Source organism: Phyllobates terribilis, unplaced genomic scaffold (assembly GCF_046119375.1).
Source record: "Phyllobates terribilis strain yellow unplaced genomic scaffold, ASM4611937v1 Scaffold_5__5_contigs__length_657084704, whole genome shotgun sequence".
Taxonomy (NCBI): Eukaryota; Metazoa; Chordata; class Amphibia; order Anura; family Dendrobatidae; genus Phyllobates; species Phyllobates terribilis.
In genome coordinates, this window is record NW_027362765.1 from 568061904 (window position 1) to 568086308 (window position 24405).

The window sequence follows — 24405 nt, forward strand, 5'->3', positions numbered from 1 at the left end:
TATGCTCTTGTGCGATTGTTCACATACGCAAAAAAATTGGTTTGAATGTCATCAGTAATTTGGATCTGAGTTTTAATAGCGTTTGATGACACGCTGATGGTAAAAACTGACACTGACTAGTGATTTTCACGTATGGCTAAACAAAATAGGAGTTTAGCATGTTCTTTGTAAAGTTAATCAAAGACCACACACAGATTAGACTGATGTCATCCATGTTCCCTGAATTTTCACTGACTCATATACTTGTATTGGTACACCCAGAACACAAAAAACATGTGAGCATCCCTATAGGCTATAATGTATGAAAATCACGAATAGAGCACCTACATGTAACTGACTCGTAACAGGAGTTGCTGACTTTAAGCTTCGATCGGTGGTGTTAACCATGCCATGTTCAATCCCTGAAAGCGGCATTTACATGGTGTTCGCGCCTCTCATGTGACCCCCACGTTCAATCACGTAGCACCGATTGGCCAGTGCTAAAGGTCCCCATTGATTTTATCTCTGTACTACTGTGAAGCCCAGCCACAGGCTAACCTTCATAGGAGACCGTAATTTAAACTCTACATTACAATACTATGATAGCTTGTTCTGTACCCTCCAACACCAAAAGTTGATAGGTTCAAGTCCCCCTAAGGGGCCTAAAAGATTTTCAAAAATTTATTTATTTTTTTTTTTAAATAAAAATTCAAATCGCCCAACTTTTCCCTCCATTAAAAATAGAGAAATGAAAAATAAGCCTGTTTGGTATTGCTGCGTTTGGAAAAGTCTGGTCTAGCAAAATATGTAATGAACCGGTGTACAGCAAACTCGTTAACAGGAAAAAAAAAATTAAAGCTTTTATTATTTTTTGGTTACGATTGCCTAAAAAAACGAAACAAAAAGTGATCAAAACATTGTATCTACCCCAAAATGATATCAATGAAAATTTCAGATCACCACGTGAAAAAACAAACCCTCATCCGCTTCATTGAGGAATAAATAAAAACTTTACGGGGTCAGAAAATGACATCTAACTTTTTCCAGTGCCGTTCTGGTCCTCTTCGGAGTCGCGTGACTGAAGTTTCAGGTCACACTGGGCCACCAACAAGTGAACAGCCCCAAATGGGTTTGAGTTCAATCTGTAAAAAACATGGAGAGAACTTGTATGTGAAAAACTGATGTCTGAATGAGGCCCAACTATATGTGCACATTGCATTTGTTTTTTTTTTGTTCAGGCGGCCAAAAACGTCTTTTTTTTTTTTTTTTTTTTTCCCCCCCAGCAAAGATGCTTAAAAATGCTTGAGCAGCCACTTCTTTCTCTGGAATTTTGTAAACCTGAAGCGTATGACGTTTTTTAACCTGCATTTTTTTTCACCTATTTTTGGCATATTTTTTAGGTCAGTATCTGAACAGCTTTTAAAATTCCACCAAACAATGTAGACACTAGCGTTTTTTTAATGATTGCTGAAAAAACACTCAAAGGGTGTTTTTTGAGCCTTCCAATCGATTTGTTTGTAAGTATGGGGCATCTTTGAGGTGGAAAATGCCTGCGGGCTGGTAGGGTTACATCTTCTAACTTCTTGGCATTTTTGAAAACCTGAAGCGGCTAAAAGATGCTCAGAATCTTGAACATATGAGCAACAAATTGTTTTTACATAGAAATGAATAGATCCATACTTTTCAACATTTTCTGAGCATATTTTAGGAAGTTTTTGGCGCAGACCTGCTCCAAATCTGCCTGGAAAAGGTGTGTGAACATGCCTTGAGTGACATAGTAACTGCGTAGCTGGGGTTGCCCATCCCTGCTAGCTGTTGATAACATTTGGCCAAACAAAGCATGACTTGACTGAACACCCATGATGATAATGTGGCTGTCACCAGCACTTCCTGTCCTAAGGCGAGCAGTTCTAAGTGTAAACAGTCGCATCCTCTGCTGTGTTCTTGGTGATTGATAAGGATTTCATGACTTGTTTTTTTTTCTATGTACATATGCATGCTCGCCTCCTTGGGAAACTATTGAATTAATGATTTTTTGCTGTTTACATAAGGACATAAATATTTTTTTTAATTTAAATGTTTTTACTTATTGAAACCCTTTCATGCACCAAATATATTTTACTTAGATTATTAGTGAAGTATTTATTTTACTCATTAATTCCACAGCGCTTTACAGACATTATCATCTTTGTTCCCATTGGGGCTCACAATATAGATTCCCTATCAGGATGTCTCTGGAGTGTGATAGGAGCCTGGAGGAAACTCGCGCAAACACAGGGACAACATACAAATTCCTTGCAGATTTTGTCTTTGGTGGGATTTCGATCCAGGGCCACGGAGCTGCTAGGCTGCAGTGCTAACCACTGAGCCATCATGCTGCCCAGTATGAAGTCTTTTCTTTTGGGCCTCCTTTACAATACTTGCCTACTTTATTTCCCAGTGGAGCATTACATGGCCTGTAAGTCTCCTTACATTGGCATGTTGCTCTCCTCAAGGAGAAACTTTCCCCCTCAAACCCCCAGTCAGAGGCCTCTCATCTAGTGAAATAAGATCCCTTGCTTTGCACTGAGGCAGGGCAACACCCTGAAGCATTTGTCTGCAAATGAACTTGATGGTTTGGCTTTTTATCCTAAGGGTATGTGCACACGGTCGGTATTGGCAGCGCTTTGAACACCGCATGCTATATGCTGCGTCTAAAGCGCTGCACACAAGTGAATCTGCAAGTTAACCATGCGGATTCACCACAATAATACATTGTATTGATCTAATTTCTCTTGCAGAGACTAGAGTCTCTGCAAGAGAAATTGACATGATGCGGTCTGGGAAGATGCGCCGCATGTCAGTGTCCGCGGGTGATCTGCAGGAGCATGGAGACGCATAGTGGACATAGGATTTCTTGAAATCCCATCCACTGTGCTGTAACATCTGGCCGCTGCGGATTACACACAGCACAAGTGTGCTGCGTCCAATCCACAGCGATTACTGATCGTGTGCACGTACCCTAGGTCATGTGGCATAGCTCCTTTTAAAGGTTGATCTTGACTTTTAGGATTGTTACACCCAATAGATGGTGCCAGGGATCAAATAGTCTTCCTTCTGGAGGCTATTTGCATATTTTATTTCCCAGAAGATCTTTGCATGGCCCATACAGTCCTGCTCATAGTTATTGTCACCCATGAATTTTAAGTACATAGTGGAATATCTCATGAAAAAAATGAATCGAGTGAATTTTTTTTTTTTCGTATAAAGCACAAAAAAGAACAAATGATAAACAATAATTTAAAACAAAAAACAATGGGAAGGAAAAATAAAAAAAACCTAAAGCTTGCTGTGCTACTGGTATTGGCACCCTTTCCATTAATTTAGTATGGAATCACATTTTGACTTGCCTATGGTAAATCACAAAAGAGATTCATCTGTGATTGTTGGTGCCCATGTGACATGAATTAGCCAATGAATAATGACTTCAGTGTTTTAAAAATCCACAATGTATGCCATGTTCCTTTGTCACAATGGTGAAGACCAAGGAGCTGTCTGAGGACATCAGAACTGCTATTATTAGCCAACACAAGACTTCCAAAGGGTATAATGCCATCTCCAAAGACCTTGGTATCCCAGTTTCAACAGTGCAGAATGTTATTAAGAAGTTTGCCAAGCATGGAACTGTTAAGAACCTCCCTGGACGTGGATTAAAGAGGAAAAATTGACCAGAGAGGTCTTTGAAGGTTGGTGCGAATGGTGGAAAAAACACCATGTCAAACATCAAAAGACTTGAAAGACAACCTGAAACAGTTTGGGGTCATGGTTTCAACAAGTACCATACGCCGCACACTAAACCAAGCAGAGCTGTATGGGCAAAGGCCAAGGAAGAAACCATTGCTGAAGAAAACGCATAAAAAAAGAACGACTGGTTTGTCAAGGTACTCTTTGGCAAAGATCACAATCCTTCTGAGAAAGTGTTCTGTGGACAGATGAAACAAAACTAGAGCTTTTTTGGCAATGAAAAGCAACACCGTTTGTTTACAGATGGCACAATGAAGCTTATAAGGAAAAGAACACCTTACCAACAGTTAAGCATGGTGGAGGATCCATAATTCTGTGAGGTTGCTTCGCTGCGTCTGGTACTGGAGGCCTTGACCGTATCACAGGAATCATGAAATCAGAGAATTATCAAGAGATTTTAGAGCTAAATGTCCTACCCAGGAAAGAAAACTTGGTTTGAGTCGAAGACTATGGGTCCTCCAGCCAGACAATGACCCAGAGCACACATCCAAAAGTACACAGGAATGGTTGAAAAAGATAAAATGGCCAGCAATGAGACATGAACTCAATCCCATTGAAAAGCATTGTGGTGAGCTGAAATCTGCCATTGGGAAAAAGAACCCTGCAAACATTCAAGAGCTTGAACAAACTGCAAAGGGAGAGTGGGAGAAAATTCCAGCTGAGAAGTGCAAGAAGCTTATGGATGGCTACAAGAAACCATTGGAGGCTGTCAGCAATAACAAAGGGTGTGCAACCAAGTATTAATTAGGGGTGCCTTTATTGCTGCACATGTTGTTTGTTCAGTTTTTTCTTTGAAATTGCAACATGGAAGTTGAAAAACAGTATTTTATTGTATTACTTTGGAAAAGTAATTAAAAAATCCTGAGGATATAACTTTGGTACATTTTCCATTTATTTCTGAAGATATTGTACACTTTATGAAAAAAATGAAGGGATGCCAATAATGGTGAACAGCACTGTAAGTCTCCTTACACCGATATGTCACTCTCCACAAGGAGAAACCTTCCCCCTTTAGATCTCATTTCTAGTCACTTGTTACTCCTGTTTTCTGAGCCTTCTGTCTAAGTTGCACTTTGTTGGAACTGGGTAACAATGTAACAACCACAACCATTGGTGACCTCAGTGGTACGAAAGTGTCTATTACAACCAGTGGTCTTGTGTCTGTGTCCCAAGCTAAAGCAGATCCCCATCATAGCTCAGCTATCATTATTCGGTTGGTAGGTGTTTGTTTCTTGCCCCCCATGCCGATCAGCTCCTGATGTGAGCCTCGTGGCCTCTTTATTGATTATATTGCTTTCTCTGCTTGCATAGTGTCTGCTTTGTAGCAATAGAGGAGGGCATTACAGCATTGTCCCATTCACTTTAATGCCCTGTACCACCTCTGCTGAATAGAGAACACCTCCAATCAGTTACTCCCCTGGGGTGGCAAGAGATGGACTCCCACCGACCTGATATTGGTGGCCTATTCCAATGAGAGGCCACAATAGTATGATACAGGTAAACACATTTAGTATAGAGCCTTATCGAAGATCAATTTTATTAGCTTGGACAAATCCCTGAAAAATCATAAGGGAGGAATAGCGATCATCCCCATATACTTCCTAAAAATGTGTTTCAGTTTGGGGAGTGGGAAAAAACCAAAAAACTGCCAGACCTACAAGAGCCGCCTTATTCACAAGGAAAAGATTGTACAGTTCTTAATGCAGTCCATCCGATGCTTGCTTTCCTTGATGGATGGTGGCGTTTGTCCATATGCACATGGCATAATTTGTCAGAGCCTGAAAAATCTACATTTTAGATTGTAGATAGGCAAACTAAACTTAGGGCGATGCTAAGCCTGCAGAATTTCTTATCTGCGTGGTGACCCCCCAAACCTCAGGATATCTCTGTACTGCAGGTGCCAAGGACATTGCATGTTGTAGCCTATCTTGTGGCACATGATCATTTTGCAGTCTTTTTTTATTTTAATACGGTTCCCCCCTGTTGTTAGCCTGTCTCCCTTCCCTTGTGGTGATGAATCCTTTTTGTTTCCTAATTACTGAGAAGTCACAGATGTGTGAAAAGTAGGCCACAGGTCGAAGGCTGCGTGCCCCTTACCCAGCGAAATTGGAAATGACAGGAATCCTTTTGCTCCACCACTAATTTGCCTGTGTGTTAAATAGCTCCAGAGCCCCAATTAAAAAGAAAAGTTCTTAGGTTTTGATGAACAGACAGATTGAGTTATTTATGGTGGAGGCAGCCACCAACCGTAATTGAGGCACATCCTTGAACAAATACAAATTATTCCATTCAGGAATAGCGCCAGGCTGACAGGGTCATGCAGGTCAAGCTCACCGAAACAAGAGGCCAAATGAAAGCCAAAATTTTGCTTTTCATTCATCTGAACACAAATCTCCTTTGTCTGCTTTAACTGTTTAGGTGTGTGAGTTGTGCCACAATTTTTGTTTTTTTTTAGGTCTAGTTGTGCCCTCCACCTGAAATGTCGAACTTTTTTTCTTTTTAGCTCCAGTAATGAAAATGATAAAAACTGAATTTTTCACAAAGTAAATTTTGCCTCCTATTTTTTTATAGCATGATTACATTTTGCAGCTAAAATCTATAAACCTTAACTCTGTATCAGTATAGCGATGGGCCGAGGTTCCCTATGTGCAGGCAGCGCTATAAACAGCAGGAAAAGATCCGGTATAATTTGTAATAAAATGGTTTCATTGTCTGCATCTGAAGAATGGGTCCAGAGGATGGTCCTAGAATTAAGAACCACCCATTGGACTTACGGGGGTTTTCCACTGTAAAGTTTTATTTTTCGTAGAGGAATATAGCATTTTAAGAAAAAGTCCTGAGTAGTTGCAACCCCTTTTAGACTTGTGTTTATTTCAATCGCTTTTGACACCGCTTTTATTAAATGTTTCCATAAAACTATATTAATGTGGTGGTTTTCCGGTTTAGGGACCAGCAGATAGGGCTCCATAATCCATGTATCAGATTATGAATTATTAGATCTTTGTGAAAATTAAGATAGAAATAGATTTATCACCCTGAGTCGTTCATTTTTCTGTTTCATTTACAGGATCGCTACCAAAGAAACATTTGAGGACATTGCACATATCTCCTCTTCTCAGGCTTCTCCGACTTGATGTAATGCTGTCATTAACGAACATCAAAATGACAGAGCGTGTGATGGCCGCTGTGCTCATGTGTATTTTATTAGCAGTTCACAGTCAAGGTGAGTGATCATGTCTCTTGTCATTCCCTAACACTGGTGCATTATGGGCACTCTAATAGGTATGTGGGCTCATGGCCTCATATCTAGCAAACTGCTGTGCATTATGTATTCGAACACCATTCTTTAATAGCCAACCTTATAGGGAACCTGTTGAGTCCAGGCTGTCTGTCATAACATGTCTCATTATGAGAAGCCTGCTCTAAGCTAGTGTTGAAGGCATGTTGTTTTTTCCCCATTTTTGCTGCCTATTTTATTGGTCAAACTTATGCATGGGAAGAACTCTTGATAATACCCACTTGGGCTTGACTGATTAGGTGCTGAACACTTTGACTGCTAATAGCTCTGCAATGGAGAGGAGTAAGTTAAAAAAATACAAACTACATTTTAGTACGTTCCACAACCGCGGTTTACCATTCTGAAATGGTATGGACTGTTCTCTTTAAAAGCTTAGGAAGCGAACTGGATCAGCAGCTACTGGGAGAAAATAAAGATTTATTCTCCCTGCATCTGCTCTCTTCCAGTCATTGGGGCGGTGCAGGAAGCTGTTAGTCATCACTCGCTATTCAGTGAGTGCTGCTGTATTCACTCCCCTGTATTTTGATTGACAGTCCGCTCTGTAGCATGAGTATGCATAGCAGGCTGCCATGTAAGAGAGTGATCACACTATAATGAACAGTGACTATAACTGCTCTCTGTAGCGCCCCAATAAGTGAAAGAAAGCGGCTGCAGGGAAAATAAAACTTCATATATGCAGGATGTTACCGGTTCCCTTATACTTTATCAGAAGCATGTTCTTCTGTGGGATTGCACATGTTGGTGAGCCTCAGGCGCCCATGACCCTATCACCTGTGCGTATCAGGAACTCTCCACAAAATCTGCCGTTCTTGAGATGATCTTACCGAGTCACCAAACCATCACCATCTGGCCCATGTCCGTCACTTAGAACCTGCCACTTCCTCCCTTTTCCTGCTCGCAACTTGTCCTCTTCTAGAGCTGACCGCTCTCTTGCTGCACCCTTGACAACAGCTATTGTAATGTAATAATCGGTGCTCACTTCACCTGGATGATCGCTGTCAGTGCAAAACTACTTTTGAGGCATCATTTTTTAATCTTTAAAATTGTAGTGTTTAGATGGAACTGTGCAGGAAACATAAGCTGGCCTGTCCTCATACATATTAGTGGCCTGTCCTGAGAGATGCCAGCTTTGCCTTTCCTCATCATGGTTTCCAAATTATATAGACTTTGTTGACCTCATTCAGTCCGATAATGCCCAGCTTGATGCGTTTCATATCTTTGAAGCTTTGTGACCTTGCACTCGTTCCTTAATCTGCTCATGGCTTCACATGCCTCGGGTGCTCCTAATGGGAAAGTATAGAAGTATAGAATCCCTGTGTTTTTTGTTTTTGTTTTTTTTCTACAGTTGAAAAATAAGATCTATGAAACAGTACAAAACATTTTAAGGTTTAATCTGTGTATGTAGTCCAGTGTTATTTCCCCAACCCCTCACACACAGGTTAGAGGGCAGAATCACCAGGAGCATGGTAACTGCATACATGTTCATATGACCGTATTACTGGCATGTATTTACCAGCACGTGCCCTAGCCTAGACTCGGGTCTAATATCCAGAATCGAGCTAGATTTTACACCCATCTTAAAGGCACAAATGCGCCTGTTGTACACTTGCCTGAAACTGGTAATAAAGAGGTTTTCTGGGAATTGGTTACTTTGGATTATCTGCTTGTATTAGCCTAAAATAATAAGTTATTACTCACCCCCTGCTGCTCCAGCCATGCTTCTCCGCAACTGCACTAGCCTGTGTTTATAGGTTGCAGTGGTGACATCACAACTACTGCACAGATCACCGCTGCAGCCAGTCGCTGAGCTCCACAGCTCTGACGACGTTGACTGCACAGCCACTGAGCCCAATTAAGGGCTACTTTAAGTCACATGTACCTTTAATTGTAACATCACCACTGCAGCTTGTAAGCAAAAACTGTTACATTTATATATTATACAAATGAGAGAGGAATACCCCTTTAATCTGGTACTAGTATTTAAGCCTCCATTTCCCTTGTCCGCCGTAAGCATTTATTTCCAATTGCGTATTAAATTCCCATATGCCGTTCCCTGAAATTATTGTAGTTCATGACAGTTCAGTGCATCAGTCAATGACATGTTATGTGAATTCCCATCATAAATTCTTTCCGCATTAAATGAAGTGAAATATCTCCGTTTTCTTTGCCACTATTGACATATCCTATAAATCTGATGCTTCCAGCTTGCAAAATAAAATTTGTGATAAATTGAGTTGAAAACAGAAAAACCATAGCATATTATAGTAGGGATCCATAAAAGTAAGGATGATATTTCTGATTGCAATAGTAGACTGACAGGTCATGTATTTGTATAGCATTATGCAGTTTTCTTGGGATACACTTGAGGCAGATGCCAACTACAGTCTGGATGAAAACCCTGTGCTGAGTAGTTGTTTAAGGTACAGCTCCAATCAGTTGGTAGCAGCATCTGCGGGGTACTGCGGTATTGTTCTGATGGCTCTTGTGCATTCCCTGGCAGCAGCCCCTACATTGGATGTAGCTGTGCTTTTTAGCTCTGTTCAAAGTGTTTCCATCCAGCACCTGATGGCACCAAGAACGGCAGAGCATTGTGAGTGGGGTGACAGGTGTCGTAGCCACACCAAGCTGATTTGGGTTGACTGGCAACCCCTTTTAAAGACCGACTATCAGAAATTTACCTATCATGCTTTTGTGTTACATATATTTCCTTTAAAAGGTTTTTTTTCATATTTTTCTAAAAATCAAAGACAAACATTATTTGTAATCTTGCAATTTTCACACTGGCAACTGGGGCATTTTTAGACTTGTACTTCATGTTCTTTCAGGATGAGTTTTACAGCAAGGCTAAATACTATCAGAGGCAGGTTTACAACAGGTGGCACCTCTATACACAGATGATAGTGTCCACCATTCACAAAAGGTGATGTCACAGCTGACCCTGCTTCCCCCTACCTTCACAATGAATGACCTTTGCACTTGCTAATCTTCAATACAAAAGATAGCTTGGGAGCCAACCATTGTGGCTATTTACATGTGTTGTTTCCTGAAACAGTAGAATGTTAAAGCACCACTCCAGCATGTTTTTTTTTTTTTTCTCAGCGATGGAGTGGTGCTTCTAATGTGAGGTCCTTGCCCCCAGTCTAATACTTGCACTACGGCATCTTCACCGTCTTTCGACACCGCTCTGGTTCCACTGCACCGTCTTGCAACCGCAACTTTTGACTGGTCGGAAGTCAGAGGTTGCATCACAAGCTCTCAATGCAAGTCTGAGAGCCAGAACGAGGCTTTCATAGACTTGCATTGAAAAGTGACCTCAGGCTCACTCCAGCAACCACTGGAGCAGGTCACAAAGTGACATTTCCATTTTTTATTTATTTTTTTATTTTTTTTATAAACAGATTGTGAGATATATACAAAACTAAACGCTGCCAAATTAAAACAAAAATACATTTAACGCAAAAACCTGATTTTAAACCATAGGTCATTTTCTGATGACGCATTCCCTTTAAGGCTAGTTTACATCCTAAATGTCTACAAAATTCCACTGAGCTCTGGCTCTTTCAGGATGTCTTCTGGTTTTCAGTCCTGTCACTTTGCCAGTCATATGTTTTCAATGGCACTTGGTGAAGGGGTCCAGGAGTGTCTCATTTCAAGCTTATACTACGAAAATAAAGTGTTCTTCCAATGGCGCCAAGCAAATCAGACCCAAAGGAAAGTTCAGTTTATCACCTTGACGAATATAAATGCACACTTGTTCGACTTTAAAATATGGTTTATTTTTTTAGTCCTGTACTTCACCTGTGACACACAAATAAAATGATTAGCTTCATGCTCTTTTCTCCCCGACATTTGGAAGCCCTTGTAAAGTCGCACTCCTAAATTGCTGCTGCCTCCAAGATGTGTATTATGTTAGTAGAAACATGGCACTGGACAGAAAAGCTTGTCAAAGAAGAGGCTTGTGCGAAATGAAACTGCACTCGTAACACATGGTTTTAATTGGGTCATAACTTTGCTTTATTGGAAATGGGTGATAATTGCTTAGTTAATTGTGAGAATGTAAGCGGCCCAAACTATAATGCAGCTAGCCATGTTTCATTAAGGATAAGCCGTTCAGTCAGATGACGTCAAGGCTGGGTTCTCACATGTGCCGATTTCAAATTCGCTGCTCCTAAAATACCCTTGAGTGTTAGGGTATGTGCCCACGATGCAGAAAATTTCTGCAGCGTTTCTGCATGTTCTTGGCAGTCAAAAAACGCTTGCGGATTTTACACGCGGTTTTGCAGCATTTTTTGCAGCGTTTTTACATGCGGATTTGACTTAAGTTTTTCAAATGCATTGGGACCTCAAATCCGCATGCAGAAATTTTTGTGCAAGGAAAATGCTCTGCGGAAAATTCCGCAGCATGGGCACAGAACATGCAGATATTCATTGGGGGACCATGGGGCACGTATTACCAAGCGTTCTGCAAGTGTTTACGCTGCGGAAATTCCGCATCAAAAACGCTTGAAAAACGCATAGTGGGCACACAGCCTTAAAGTCGGCAAATACCCGACGGATGAGCTACACTCTTATGTCAGTGATTCGATTTCTATACCGGTATCTGCAGCACATCTTCCCGTGTAAACAGGTTGTGATTGTTCTGTCATCTTTATTCATCGGCCTGTGTAAATATACCAGCAAACAAGCACCAAATGACTAATCTGAAACCTGCCATTGTAAACGGCCATAGTTTGTATGGGGAAGGCGAGGAAAAAATGCAATAATGTTGGGTGCTGCAGAGTCCACAAAACGATGTAACCAGGAAGGTATAGAAAGGAAGGCTTCATTAACGATGTGTTTCAGAGTTTTTCCAACTCCTTCGTTTTGGTACCTGTTTAAGGAGTTGGAACAACTCCGAAACACAGTCAATAAAGCCTTCCTTTCTAGATCTCCTTGGATACATAGTTCTCTGGACTTTCTCCTCACCTTTCCTCACTGTAATTTGTGCCTGACCTCCATCAGGTCAGCGGGTGGAGCAGCTACCACGTCCCGTTACCGTCCAAGCTTCATGCAGTGTTGTGCTTGCGATTTGCACAGCCTAAGCAGATGTGCTTCTCCAGCAAGTCTTTATTCCTTCTCCTCCACCGACTTTTGTATGTGGATCGCCCTTGCTTTGTTTTTTTTTTCATATTTTCTATGGAGGTCTCATGCCTCTCCTTACATATGTCACGGGAGATGAGGGTTAGGCAGTTTGGATTTAATTTCCTGCCTTATTTTTCATTTTTCTGTTCTCCGAGGTGCCACAATGGTGTCTGGCAGTGGTTTACTCCGCTCTTTGCTTAGAAAACACATGAATGCTCAGCTGAGTGTTCCTATGTGCGGGACAGTCAGCAGATATGGCTGTCGGACGAATTTCTCTTACTTAAAGGATATGGACATCTTAAAGGGAAGCTATCATCAGAAAATGACCTATTTAAATCATATTTTTGCATTGATGTATTTTATTTTAAATTTACATTTTTCTCCCTATATCACAATCTGTATTAAAAATAAATTAGGAATCCTATAATTTTCACACTGGCCACTTGGGCTTTTTTAGACTCTGACTTCCTGCAGCTTCAGGAAACACGTGCGTAGCCACAGTGAACAGACTCTGACCCTATGTTTTATAGTGGAGCATTAAATGGACACGTGCAAAGGTTATTGTAAAGAGAGGGGCAGCAAGGTCAGCTGTGATATCTCCTAATCTAGTAGTGGATCCCGTGTTATGAGCGGTGTATGGAGTTGTGACTGCCATTGTAATCCTCCTGCCTCTGATGTTAAGGAGCCTGCTGAAAACTCTTCCAGAAAAAATGATAATTATGAGTCCATAAACAGGCCCAGTAGCCAGTGTGAAAACTGCAAGATTACGAATTTTGTTTGTTAAATGAAGATCATGTTATGGGGAGAAAAATTAATGTAACACAAAAATCTGATTAAAATAATAGGTCATTTTCTGATGGGTATGTGCACACAAAGTCTCTTAAACTCTGGCGAGCCTGGCAGGTTTTTCAAGCAGATGACTCTTTTGGTAACTGGTGTTTTTTGTCTTGAAGTGTCATTTTAAAGGGGTTTTCAGACAAACAAAAGTTCATTTTAAGGCTATGTGCCCACAGTGCAGATCCTTGGCAGAAAAAATGCATGCTGATTTCACATGCATTCTTTCTGCCGGGGAGAAGTGTGCATTTTTTTTAGTGTTTTTGCATGCATTTCCTCTCCGGTGCATCCTGTGTCCTCTGCGTCCAGCGGTGGTGTAAAAGGACCTGCGGTGACGTCATTTAGTCATGTGACAGGTCACGCGACTGCTGATGTAGGTGGTCGCATGACCTGTCACATGACTAAATGACGTCACCGCAGGTCCTATTACACCACCGCTGGACGCCGAGGAGACCGGAGGACACTGGAGAGGTAAGTATAATGTATTTTTTTATTTTTAATATTTTAATTTTTTTTTACTAATGGTACCCAGGTCTGGATGAGAGTCTCCTCTTCTCCAGACCCGGGTACCAACCGTACATTGAACCGCATAACATCCGCATGTGCACATGTATACATGCGAATGTTATGCATTTCAATGCAAGTCAATGGCGGCAATTTATGCCGCGATTCCGCAAAAATAATTGGTTGTGCTGCGGATTTTTCAGCAATGATGATCCACAGCGGAAATTTCCGCAGCATGTGCACAGCACATGCGGATTATCATTGGGGAACATGGCAGACAACGTATCATGCGTTTGTAATGTGTTTTCGTGGCGGAAATGGTGCCACAGAAACGCATTAAATCTGGACCGTGGGCTCACTAAAAATTCTGTGTCTGACCGTGTAGGGAACATACCACAGCTCCTGGGCAGGGGAGGAAGCCAAAGACAATACAGACATTACAGCACAGGATCACAGAGGAGTCATTTTGTGAGGTAAAACATTTCACCGCCTGTTTTTAAACAATATTTTACCTCACAAAATGAATCCTCTGTGATCCCCTGTTGCACTGTCTGTATACTCTTGCTTCCCCCCTGCCCAGGAACTGTGGTATGATCAGACAGTGTTCTGTACAAGATCAGACACAGACAATTTTTAAAATGAACTTTTGTTCATGGGAAAACCCCTTTAAGAAGTGAGTCTTGTAAACATTGGAGGGAGCTGTCCCATCTTTAATCAGCATAACAGTGGGGGGTGATGTGCCACCAATATGAAAGCTTTGGAAAATACCTTTATTGGGCCTCACTCAAATGTCTGCAATTTTTCATATATGCAAAAAATTGTACAAGTGTCCCCAACGTTTTTAATCCTAGTTTCATCAGTGTTTGGTCATTGTGTCAGTTTTTACCATCTGTGATTTTCACAACCTAAAGAAAATTGCAAAGCTTCTCCTTCAGGCTGTGTGCCCACTATGCGTTTAAGCGTTTCTGCATCGGCAAAAACGCATGGTAGAAGGCCTGCCATGGTCCCCAATGATAATCCGCATGTGCTGTGCACATGCTGCGGAAATTTCCGCTGCGGATTATCATTGCGGAAAAACACAGCACTACCAATTATTTTGCGGAAGTGCTGCGTTTTCGCCACCATTGACTTGCATTAGATCGCATGGATTGCGCATCACTGGATATGTAGATGCGTATTCCATGCGTTCTAATGTGCGGATGGTACCCGGGTGTGGAGGACAGGAGACTCTCCTCCGGACCTGGGTACCATAGAAAACTGTAAAAATAAAAAATAAATATTATATTTACTTTCTGATGGCCCCCGGTGCTCTTGTCTTCAATTGCCGGCAGTTCGCGGTGGACTGAAGGACCTGCGCTGACGTCATTGTCATGTGATGGGTCATGCGATGCTGACGTCGGCAGGTTCTTCAGTGTACCGTGATCTGCCGGCAGCCGGGACGGATCGAATCAAGACTGCGGGGGCCATCGGAAGGTAAGTATAGATTTATTTTTTGACATTCTTTGGGGTCACACTATATAAATCAATGCCGGTTGCAAGTTGTCAAGCACTTTCCAAGTGATGCTAAAATCGCCTGGAAAGCGCTTGTCAACCCGCATGCGGAAATGCAAGTGAAGAACGCTTCACATCCGCATGTCCCTGGCAGGAAAAACGCATGTACAATCCGCATGTACAATCCGCATGCGTTTTTTTCTGCCAGGGAGATGCAGAAACCCTTAGGAAAAATCCGGAGCATTTCTGCATCGTGGGCACAGTGCAATGTATGGCTATGTTGAAGGAAATCTATCAGCAGGTTTTGCTACTTAATCTGAGAGCAGGATAATATAGGCTGATTCTAGAGATGGGTCATTTAGGCTGCGTGCTGTACTTTCAATACAATCAGTGTTTTATCAGCTGGGCATTATCACGGTCATACTAGGTCTAATGTGCAGACCAGTCCAGCTAATCTGTGTAACCCCACCCCCACCACTGATTGGCAGCTTGCTGACAATTTATAGGGTCTTTGCTAGTGTTGAGCGGGTATGTTCTATTAACCCTTTCGCCGAGTATGCTCGGGCCGAGCTCCGAGTATTTACAGCTGCTCGGTGATATGGTTGAATCGCTCCCGTGTGCATGATTTGCAACGGTTTGACAGCTTTATTACATGTGAGGAATGTGTAAGAAATAATTTAACCTTATCACCGAGTAGCTATAAATACTCGGGGCTCGGCCCAACCATACTCGGACAGAACATACTCGCTCAACCCTAGTCTTTGCCCCTACATCAGGCTGCTCTCAGATTACATAGTAAAACCTTGCTGACAGATTCCCTTTTAATAACATGTTTATTCATGTATAATCAATGTTATTGATATCAGACACGAATAGAAAATGTATGTTAAAAATGGACATCTGAATAAGGCCTTAGTTTAATAGTGAACTCCTCGGCAATATCTAAGTTCACCTTGTTCCTTATAAAGTTCACATTGTCCATGGAGTAATACATTCTTCATCTTGCTTTTGTATATGTTGGGTTCCTTAGTAACTGCTTACACTTGCTGTCTGTGTGACCTGCTTTACAGTCACTATCTGTATGGAAGTGCTTTTATATAACACTAAGGAAACCGTCTTGGAATCTTCTAAAATTCGAGCGGCATCGAGGCTTTGTGACACTTCCGTACTCTGGATCAGCTTTTCATCTGTTTTTTTATTAAAAAAAATGGCTTTTACATGTAAATAGTTTCATGCATATTGCCAGTCATTTCTATGTTTATGTGCACTTGCATTTTATCATGCATTAGTACACGTACTGATTTTGGCTTATTAAAGACAAAAGTTGTAATTTCTAAACACATTACTTTTTAGTCCAGTTCATCTGTCCTTATTTGTTCCCTTTTCATGTGTATTTTAGCAATGTAAAGAGATAGCAATAAAAACAGTTAATCCCTTAACAAAATATAACGGCATAAAAAGGATAACTAAGACCACAATACAGAAGGAAATTGTAAAAACAAGTAAAAAAATATATAGCTTTATTTCATCTGTATTTTTATACTGAAGTGTGAATAAGCCCATAGGGCAAACAGTTTCCTGTATACTGAAGCGTCCTCTAATGGCAACAAGCAAATATTTTGGTGACTGGAATGTTTGTAGGTAAAACTGTCAACCAGTGCACCAATTAGACGGGATGTATGCAAATTTAAGCAATTGTTTGTTGCATGTGTTAGTGTCATGTGTCCTTCACTGATCGCACACTACCATGTGAAAAGAAATATTTATATATATTAATATATATTAGCTATTGAGCCCGTTCTACGCCCGGGTGGCGAGCATTTTTATTGGTATGTGCTGCCCCCATCCTGGTATTTGTCCTCCCCAATCCTGTTCCTCGATCCGGTTATGTGCTGCCCTCACCCCCAGTCCTGGTATGCATGGTACCCCATCCCTCATCCTGATATACATGGTACCCCTCATCCCTATCCTGGTATGCATGGCTCCTCATCCGAATCCTGGTATGCATGGTACCCCTCATCCTCCAATCCTGGTATGCATGGTCCCCTCACCTCCCAACCCTGGTATGCGTGTTCCTCTCACCCCTCAATCCTGGTATGTGTGGCACCCTCATCTCCCCCACCCCACGTCCCAATCCTGGTATGTGTGGCACCCCTCATCCCTTTCACGCTGTACACACATACGAAAAAAACCCACTTATACTCACCTTTCTTTGGTTTCTGCGGTGTCCTGTTCTGCCAGGGGAGGAGTGCAGCGCCGGAGTACGCTCGTGCTCGTGCCCATGCCGCGCTGTCAGGCGCCATTTTGCTGAAGACACACTGCAAATGTGCCTTCAGTAAAATGGCGCCAGATAGCGCTATGCGCATGCGCAGACTCCAACGCCTTCACTCCGGCCCCGGTCTGCGGCGAGAAGAGAGAGGCGCCGCAGCAACGCTCCTCCTGGTCAGGTAAGTATGGCGCCGGAGATCGCGGTATGCGTTCAATCTCTACACATACCGCGATCTCCGGCGCCATACACTCTGCTTACCTGTAATGGCTCCATGCGTTCTTCTGTCTGGAGCCAGACTGCGCAGGCGTGTCGCGCTTGCGCAGTCTATAGAGGCTTCAGACAGAGGGACGCTTGTAGCATTCTATTATAGATTATATTTATATTGTCTTTGTGTAAAATATATATATATATATATATAGATAGATATGCTGTACAGACCAAAAGTTTGGACACACCTTCTCATTTAAAGATTTTTCTGTATTTTCATGACTATGAAAATTGTACATTCACACTGAAGGCATCAAAACTATGAATTAACACATGTGGAATTATATACTTAACAAAAAAGTGTGGAACAACTGAAAATATGTCTTATATTCTAGGTTCTTCAAAGTAGCCACTTTTTGCTTTGATGACTGCTTTGCACACTCTTGGCATTCTCTTGATGAGCTTCAAGAGGTAGTCACCGGAAATGGTTTTCACTTCACAGGTGTGCCCTGTCAGGTTTAATAAGTGGGATTTCTTGCTTTATAAATGGGGTTGGGACCATCAGTTGTGTTGTGCAGAAGTCTGGTGGATACACAGCTGATAGTCCTACTGAGTAGACTGTTAGCTGCTTTTTTCTTGCCATAATACAAATTCTAAGTAAAGAAAAACAAGTGGCCATCATTACTTTAAGAAATGAAGGTCAGTCTGTCTGAAAAATTGGGAAAACTTTGAAAGTGTCCCCAAGTGCAGTTGCAAAAACCATCAAGCGCTACAAAGAAACTGGCTCACATGAGGACCGCCCCAGGAAAGGAAGACCAAGATTCACCTCTGCTTCTGAGGATAAGTTTATCCGAGTCACCAGCCTCAGAAATCGTAGGTTAACAGCAGCTCAGATTAGAGACCAGGTCAATGCCACACAGAATTCTAGCAGCAGACACATCTCTACAACAACTGTTAAGAGGAGACTTTGTGCAGCAGGCCTTCATGGTAAAATAGCTGCTAGGAAACCACTGCTAAGGACAGGCAACAAGCAGAAGAGACTTGTTTGGGCTAAAGAACACAAGGAATGGACATTAGACCAGTGGAAATCTGTGCTTTGGTCTGATGAGTCCAAATTTGAGATCTTTGGTTCCAACCACCGTGTCTTTGTGCGACGCAGAAAAGGTGAACGGATGGACTCTACATGCCTGGTTCCTACCATGAAGCATGGAGGAGGAGGTGTGATGGTGTGGGGGTGCTTTGCTGGTGACACTGTTGGGGATTTTTTCAAAATTGAAGGCATACTGAACCAGCATGGCTACCACAGCATCTTGCAGCGGCATGCTATTCCATCCGGTTTGCGTTTAGTTGGACCATCATTTATTTTTCAACAGGACAATTACCCCAAACACACCTCCAGGCTGTGTAAGGGCTATTTGACCAAGAAGGAGAGTGATGGGGTGCTACGCCAGATGACCTGGCCTCCACAGTCACCAGACCTGAACCCAATCGAGATGGTTTGGGGTGAGCTGGACCGCAGAGTGAAGGCAAAAGGGCCAACAAGTGCTAAGCATCTCTGGGAACTCCTTCAAGATTGTTGGAAGACCATTTCCGGTGACTACCACTTGAAGCTCATCAAGAGAATGCCAAGAGTGTGCAAAGCAGTCATCAAAGCAAAAGGTGGCTACTTTGAAGAACCTAGAATATAAAGACATATTTTCAGTTGTTTCACACGTTTTTGTTAAGTATATAATTCCACATGTGTTAATTCATAGTTTTGATGCCTTCAGTGTGAATGTACAATTTTCATAGTCATGAAAATACAGAAAAATCTTTAAATGAGAAGGTGTCCAAACTTTTGGTCTGTAATATATATATGCATGCATATACACGCACAGGGTGAAATAAGTATTGAATACGTCACCAATTTTCTAATTAAAAGGGTTGTCCACTACTATTCAAAATAGCCCAATATATTTTTATGATGAAAAGAAGCTTCTTTCTAATTACCTCCCGCTGCTGTTTCTTCCTGTGAGCGGCGCTGTCACTGGCCACTCACAGGCAGCACGTGACCCCCCCTGCTGATGTCACGTCAAGTGAGGCGTGACTCAGCGCTGGGGTCCCTGCGGTGGCTGCTGGGTTGTGGGCAGGGTTATTCCCCTGCATCACACCCAGCATCCACCGCATGCTTTCCCAATGAATGGGGAGAGACAGAGAGCGCCGTGAATGCTGCTTGTGACACGGGGTAACCCTGCACACAACTCAGCAGCCACCGTGGAACGCAGAAGAGGGACCCTCGGCTGCATCCGTAATCATGACGTGACAGCGGATGTCAGAGCTGGCTGCAGCCGGGGGTCACATGATGCCTGTGAGCTTCCAGTGATGGCGCCACTCACAGGCAGAAACAGCAGAGGGAGGTAATTAGAAAGAATCTTCTATTCAGCATAAAAACACATTTAGGCTATTTTTAATAGTAGTGGACAACTCTTTTAAATACATTTAGGTGCTGTTGACATAAAATTCAAAAAGTATTGAACGCGCTTACTGAAATTTATTTAATACGTCGTACAAAAGCCTTTGTTGGTGATGACCGCTTCAAGATGCCTTCTGTTTGGAGAAACTAATCACATGCGTTGCTCAGATGTGATTTTGGCCCATTCTTCCACACAAACACTCTTCACAGAAGGAGACCACGGAACCTTCATGATTTGAACTGAGCTTTAATTCCTTCCACAAATTTCTTATTGGATTCAGCTCAGTTGATTGGCTGGGCCATTCTAGCAGCTTTATTTTATTTTTTTGAAACCAAATGAGTTCCCTTGGCTGTGTGTCTGGGATCATTGTCTTGCTGAAGTGTCCACCCTCTTTTCATCTTTATCATCCTGGTAGAGGGTAGCAGATTTTTATCAAGAATGTCTCTATACATTTGTCCATTCATCCTTCCTTCAATTATGTAAGCCCACAGTGTGTAATTTGTTAGTTTAATCACAGCAATTTTATATTTGTATTGTTAAAAATAATAATTATATATGAAGTTTGCCAGTGCTATATGCTCAAAAACAGCCCCACACCATGATGCTCCCACCTTCAAACTTCACTGTTGGAATGGTGTTTTTGGGGTGATATGCAGTACCTTTTGGCCACCAAACATGGTGTGTTTTATGGCATCCAAAGAGTTAGTTTGGTGTCATATGACCAGACTATATTCTCCCAGTATTTCACAGGCTTGTGTAAATGCTGTTTAGCAAGCTTTAAATGTGCTTGAACATGCTTTTTGTTCATCATTGGAGCCTTGCATGGTGTGTGTGCAATATAGGTCATGAAAGTTGAGTGTATTACTTAGGCTGTGTGCCCACTATGCGTATTTTAAGCGTTTCCGCAGCAGCAATTCCGGCCAGGACGGATCGGATAAGGACACCGGGGGCCATCAGAAGGTAAGTATAATATTTATTTTTTATTTTTTACCATTCTTTTACGGTCACACTATATAAATCCATGCCGGTTGCATGGATTTATATAGTGTGACCAAGTTGTCAAGCACTTTCCAAGTGATGGTAAAATCGCTTGGAAAGCGCTTGTCAACCCTCATGCAGAAATGCATGTGAAGAATGCTTCACATCCGCATGTCCCTGGCAGGAAAAACAATGTAAAATCCGCATGCGTTTTTTCTGCCAGGGAGATGCAGAAACGCACCGGAAAAATCTGTAGTATTTCTGCATCGTGGGCACATAGCCTTACTGTTTTTTTTTTTTTTTTACACAATTATACCTGCTGATTTCAGGTCTTTCTGTTCTCTAATGGTCCTTGGCTCTTGGACAATTCTTCTGATAATTCTTTTCAATACTGTCTGAAATCTTGCACCTGGTCATGGCCAGTTTATGGTGAAATGATGTTCTTTCCCCTTCTGGATTATCGCCCCAACAGTGCTCACTGGAACCTTCAGTAGTTTAGAAATTCTTATGTAACTAATGCTGTCAATATATTTTGCAAGAATAAGGTTGCGAAGGTCTTGAGACAGCTCATTGATTTTACCCATCATGTGATGTTTGTATGGCACCGTGGTAAAGAGACACCTTTTTATAGGCAATCCGTTGAAACAGCGGATATCATTTTTCACAAAAGTGGCAGGATTGCTTTCTGATTACAGGTACATTTCAGCTGGTGTCATGACTTTTTGCACCTTCTTTCTTCATGTGTTCAATACTTTTTCCCTGTTTGATTTCTCATTATTACACATAACTAAATTTATAGACCTCTATGGTGTGATGTCTTTGCCGGTGTGGATTGGATGGGTTGTTACCAACATCTGGTGACCATTTCATATCAATAGCACCTTTAGAAATATATTTATTTAGAAAATTGGGGACATGTTCAATACTTATTTCACCTGCTGTATATATTATATTTTTTTTATTTCCTGACCTATAGTATGCATAAAAGAAAGGGAGCGATATATTATTACTCTAGTATGTTTCGCAGACAGAACTTGCTAATTCAAGTAAATGGTTATTTAAAAATAAAAAACGAAAAGAAAAAAAACGGGGCAGCACAATGATGGCATACTAGTAGATTTTCCAACGTCTGTGTGCTAGAAGCTAAGGTAAAAACTAACTGATCAAATACCCTGTAGTAAGTAAACAGTACATGTAAATTACATGGGGTACTTAATTATACTGTGGCCACCGTGTGAATTATTATTTATTATTATAGCGCCATTTATTCCATGGCGCTTTACATGTGAAAAAGGGGTATACATACAAGAACAATTACAATAATCTTGAACACCATGTGACAGCGACTTGTACAGGAGGAACGAGGGCTCACAATTCCCAAATGCACATCTATGCAGTGCACTAATACCAATATATGCTCCAGCTCAATATTTTTGGTTTTGACTGTCTGCAGCTTGGGAAACATCCATCAGTTTTTGTGATAAAAGCTCTTTACACAGACCAAACACTTATGAAAATCTGATCCAGCACACTGATAAGAAAATGCTCAGGTTTTTGTGGATGAAAAAAAGCTGTGAGTTCAGCCTAAGGCCTCTTTCAGATGCTTTTTTTTTGTCTCCTTTTTTTTTTTGGGCATGCAAGGAAAAGTAGTATACTGGATCCAATTTTGTTCCAGTACAAAATCAATTTATTTTTTTTCATTTTTTTTTTATTCACCTAACAAAAAAAAAAAAAAAATTGTAAGCTGCTCCTACGTATTATAAAAAGAGGCAGCGCTCTGATGGCACACAGAAGGCATTATTGTGCTGTCTTTTGTCATGGCCCTAAGGTTGTGAAGCCATAGAAATACTAGGTTTTAATAGAACACGTTGCGCTTAGATTTTTGGTGTGTCGCTGCCTTTGTTTCTCAGTTGACAGCCTGTACCCATGTACAAATGTGATCATCAGTCTTGCAAAACCCTTAAAGTGTTTTCAAGCTCGGTAACGATTCCTCTCCTCCCCTGCTCAGTACTATGTGCAGTTGTGGGCATCAGTAGGAGCCACCAGAATAGAGCAACTCTGCACAATTGACAGCAGAGAGGCTGGCGGCTATTAACTCTTGCCCTCTGCAGACCCTCAGTCTGGCTGTGGAGCTTAGAGCTAGGCAGTGGGGCAGCACAGAATTCACTTAAGAAAACAAGAAAGGAAATAAAAGCAACTGTTGGAGAAAAGGCTGATTCAGTGCACATTGCCAGACCTCAGACTCCTTTGTGACTGCTGAGGCAATAAAACAAGGGGGGAAACATGTGGAGACAAGTTGTGTGCCGTGTTCTCAAGCATTCCTTGCCACGTGCTCAGCCTTCTAGTATATTGTTCTTTTTAACTCAAACACGCCAGCTCTTTCATCTTTCCTCACCTTTTTAATTGCATTTCCTTTTATTCATTTTCTGGCAGAAGGTCCATAATTCTTAGGGCTCGTGCTCATATACTTTAATTTTTGAGGATTTTCTATCTGGATTTTTGGACGTTAAAAAACACAAGGTGAGAAAGTAGCTGCAAAGTGGGTCAAATCTGAACGAATCCCCTCCTTCCAAATTGTTACTGCATAAATATTAAAATATGAAGCATGTCAATTTTTTTATGTGGATTTTCTGTTGATTATTCCGCTTTAGTTTAATCGGGAGGTCAGAATCCACAAAAACTAACCTTTAATTGAGATTTTACTTCTCATTGCCAGCAGATATCCACTAGTCCATGTATATGTAAAATAATAATAATCATAACTTTCCTCAAGGTTCAAGCTTAAAAAACCAAAACTTCCCTTTCCTCTACTTTTCTGTGCCTCCACCGATCTCCTGCTTCTCCTCCTAGTGTTTTTAACCCTCAATCTTGTGATGAGACCTCATCGCAGAAGTATGGGGAGCAGGTACTATTAACAAAGAAGTGGCAGGAAAGGTGGATCGCATAGCACCCTGATATGGGAGAAAGGACATTCTTATGGCATCCATCATCGGAGTGTAACCCAATGGACATATTTATCTAAACATGAAATCGGAGCTTAGGCGCAGTGTGCATAGACCCTTCGTATGTGTGGTCTGTCTTCATTTCCAGCAGGCTCCTATGATGGGCTCTTGAACTTGTAATTTACGAGCTGCCAATGACTTCATATAAGGTCATTCACACTCTTTTTTTCGTGTGCTTTATTTTGTCTCCAAAATTAAGGCTTTGTCTTTGTGTCTTTAAGGCTTATTGATCTGTGTTACTGAAGCCTTTTGCTTGTCTATACATTGTCTAGCCATGAGATGGTAATTTGTCTCCAGTGGCAGGTTATGCCGTCTTTTATATCCTTAGGAAGGATCAAGCCCAGCATTTAGTAGAGAACGTTTTAGTTGTGACTAATTGACTCCAATTTTAGATTTGTGTATTAATTATTTCTATTGGCTTTTGATATACAAAGTATCTTCATGGACTCCAGCAAAATCATTTTATCAGATGGGGTTTAGTATCAG

General features: G+C 41.5%; 1 protein-coding gene across 4 annotated transcripts in view; it reads left to right on the forward strand.

Moving 5' to 3' along the window:
* Window positions 1-24405, forward strand: part of BMPR1A (bone morphogenetic protein receptor type 1A) — a 125379-nt gene that overhangs the window by 74833 nt on the left and 26141 nt on the right. For all 4 annotated transcript variants that reach the window (XM_073685889.1, XM_073685888.1, XM_073685891.1 and 1 more), the window contains one exon: window positions 6830-6985. In XM_073685889.1, the coding sequence (XP_073541990.1) occupies window positions 6901-6985 (85 nt within the window). In that variant the 5' untranslated portion in view covers window positions 6830-6900. The remainder of the gene's footprint in view (window positions 1-6829; window positions 6986-24405) is intronic.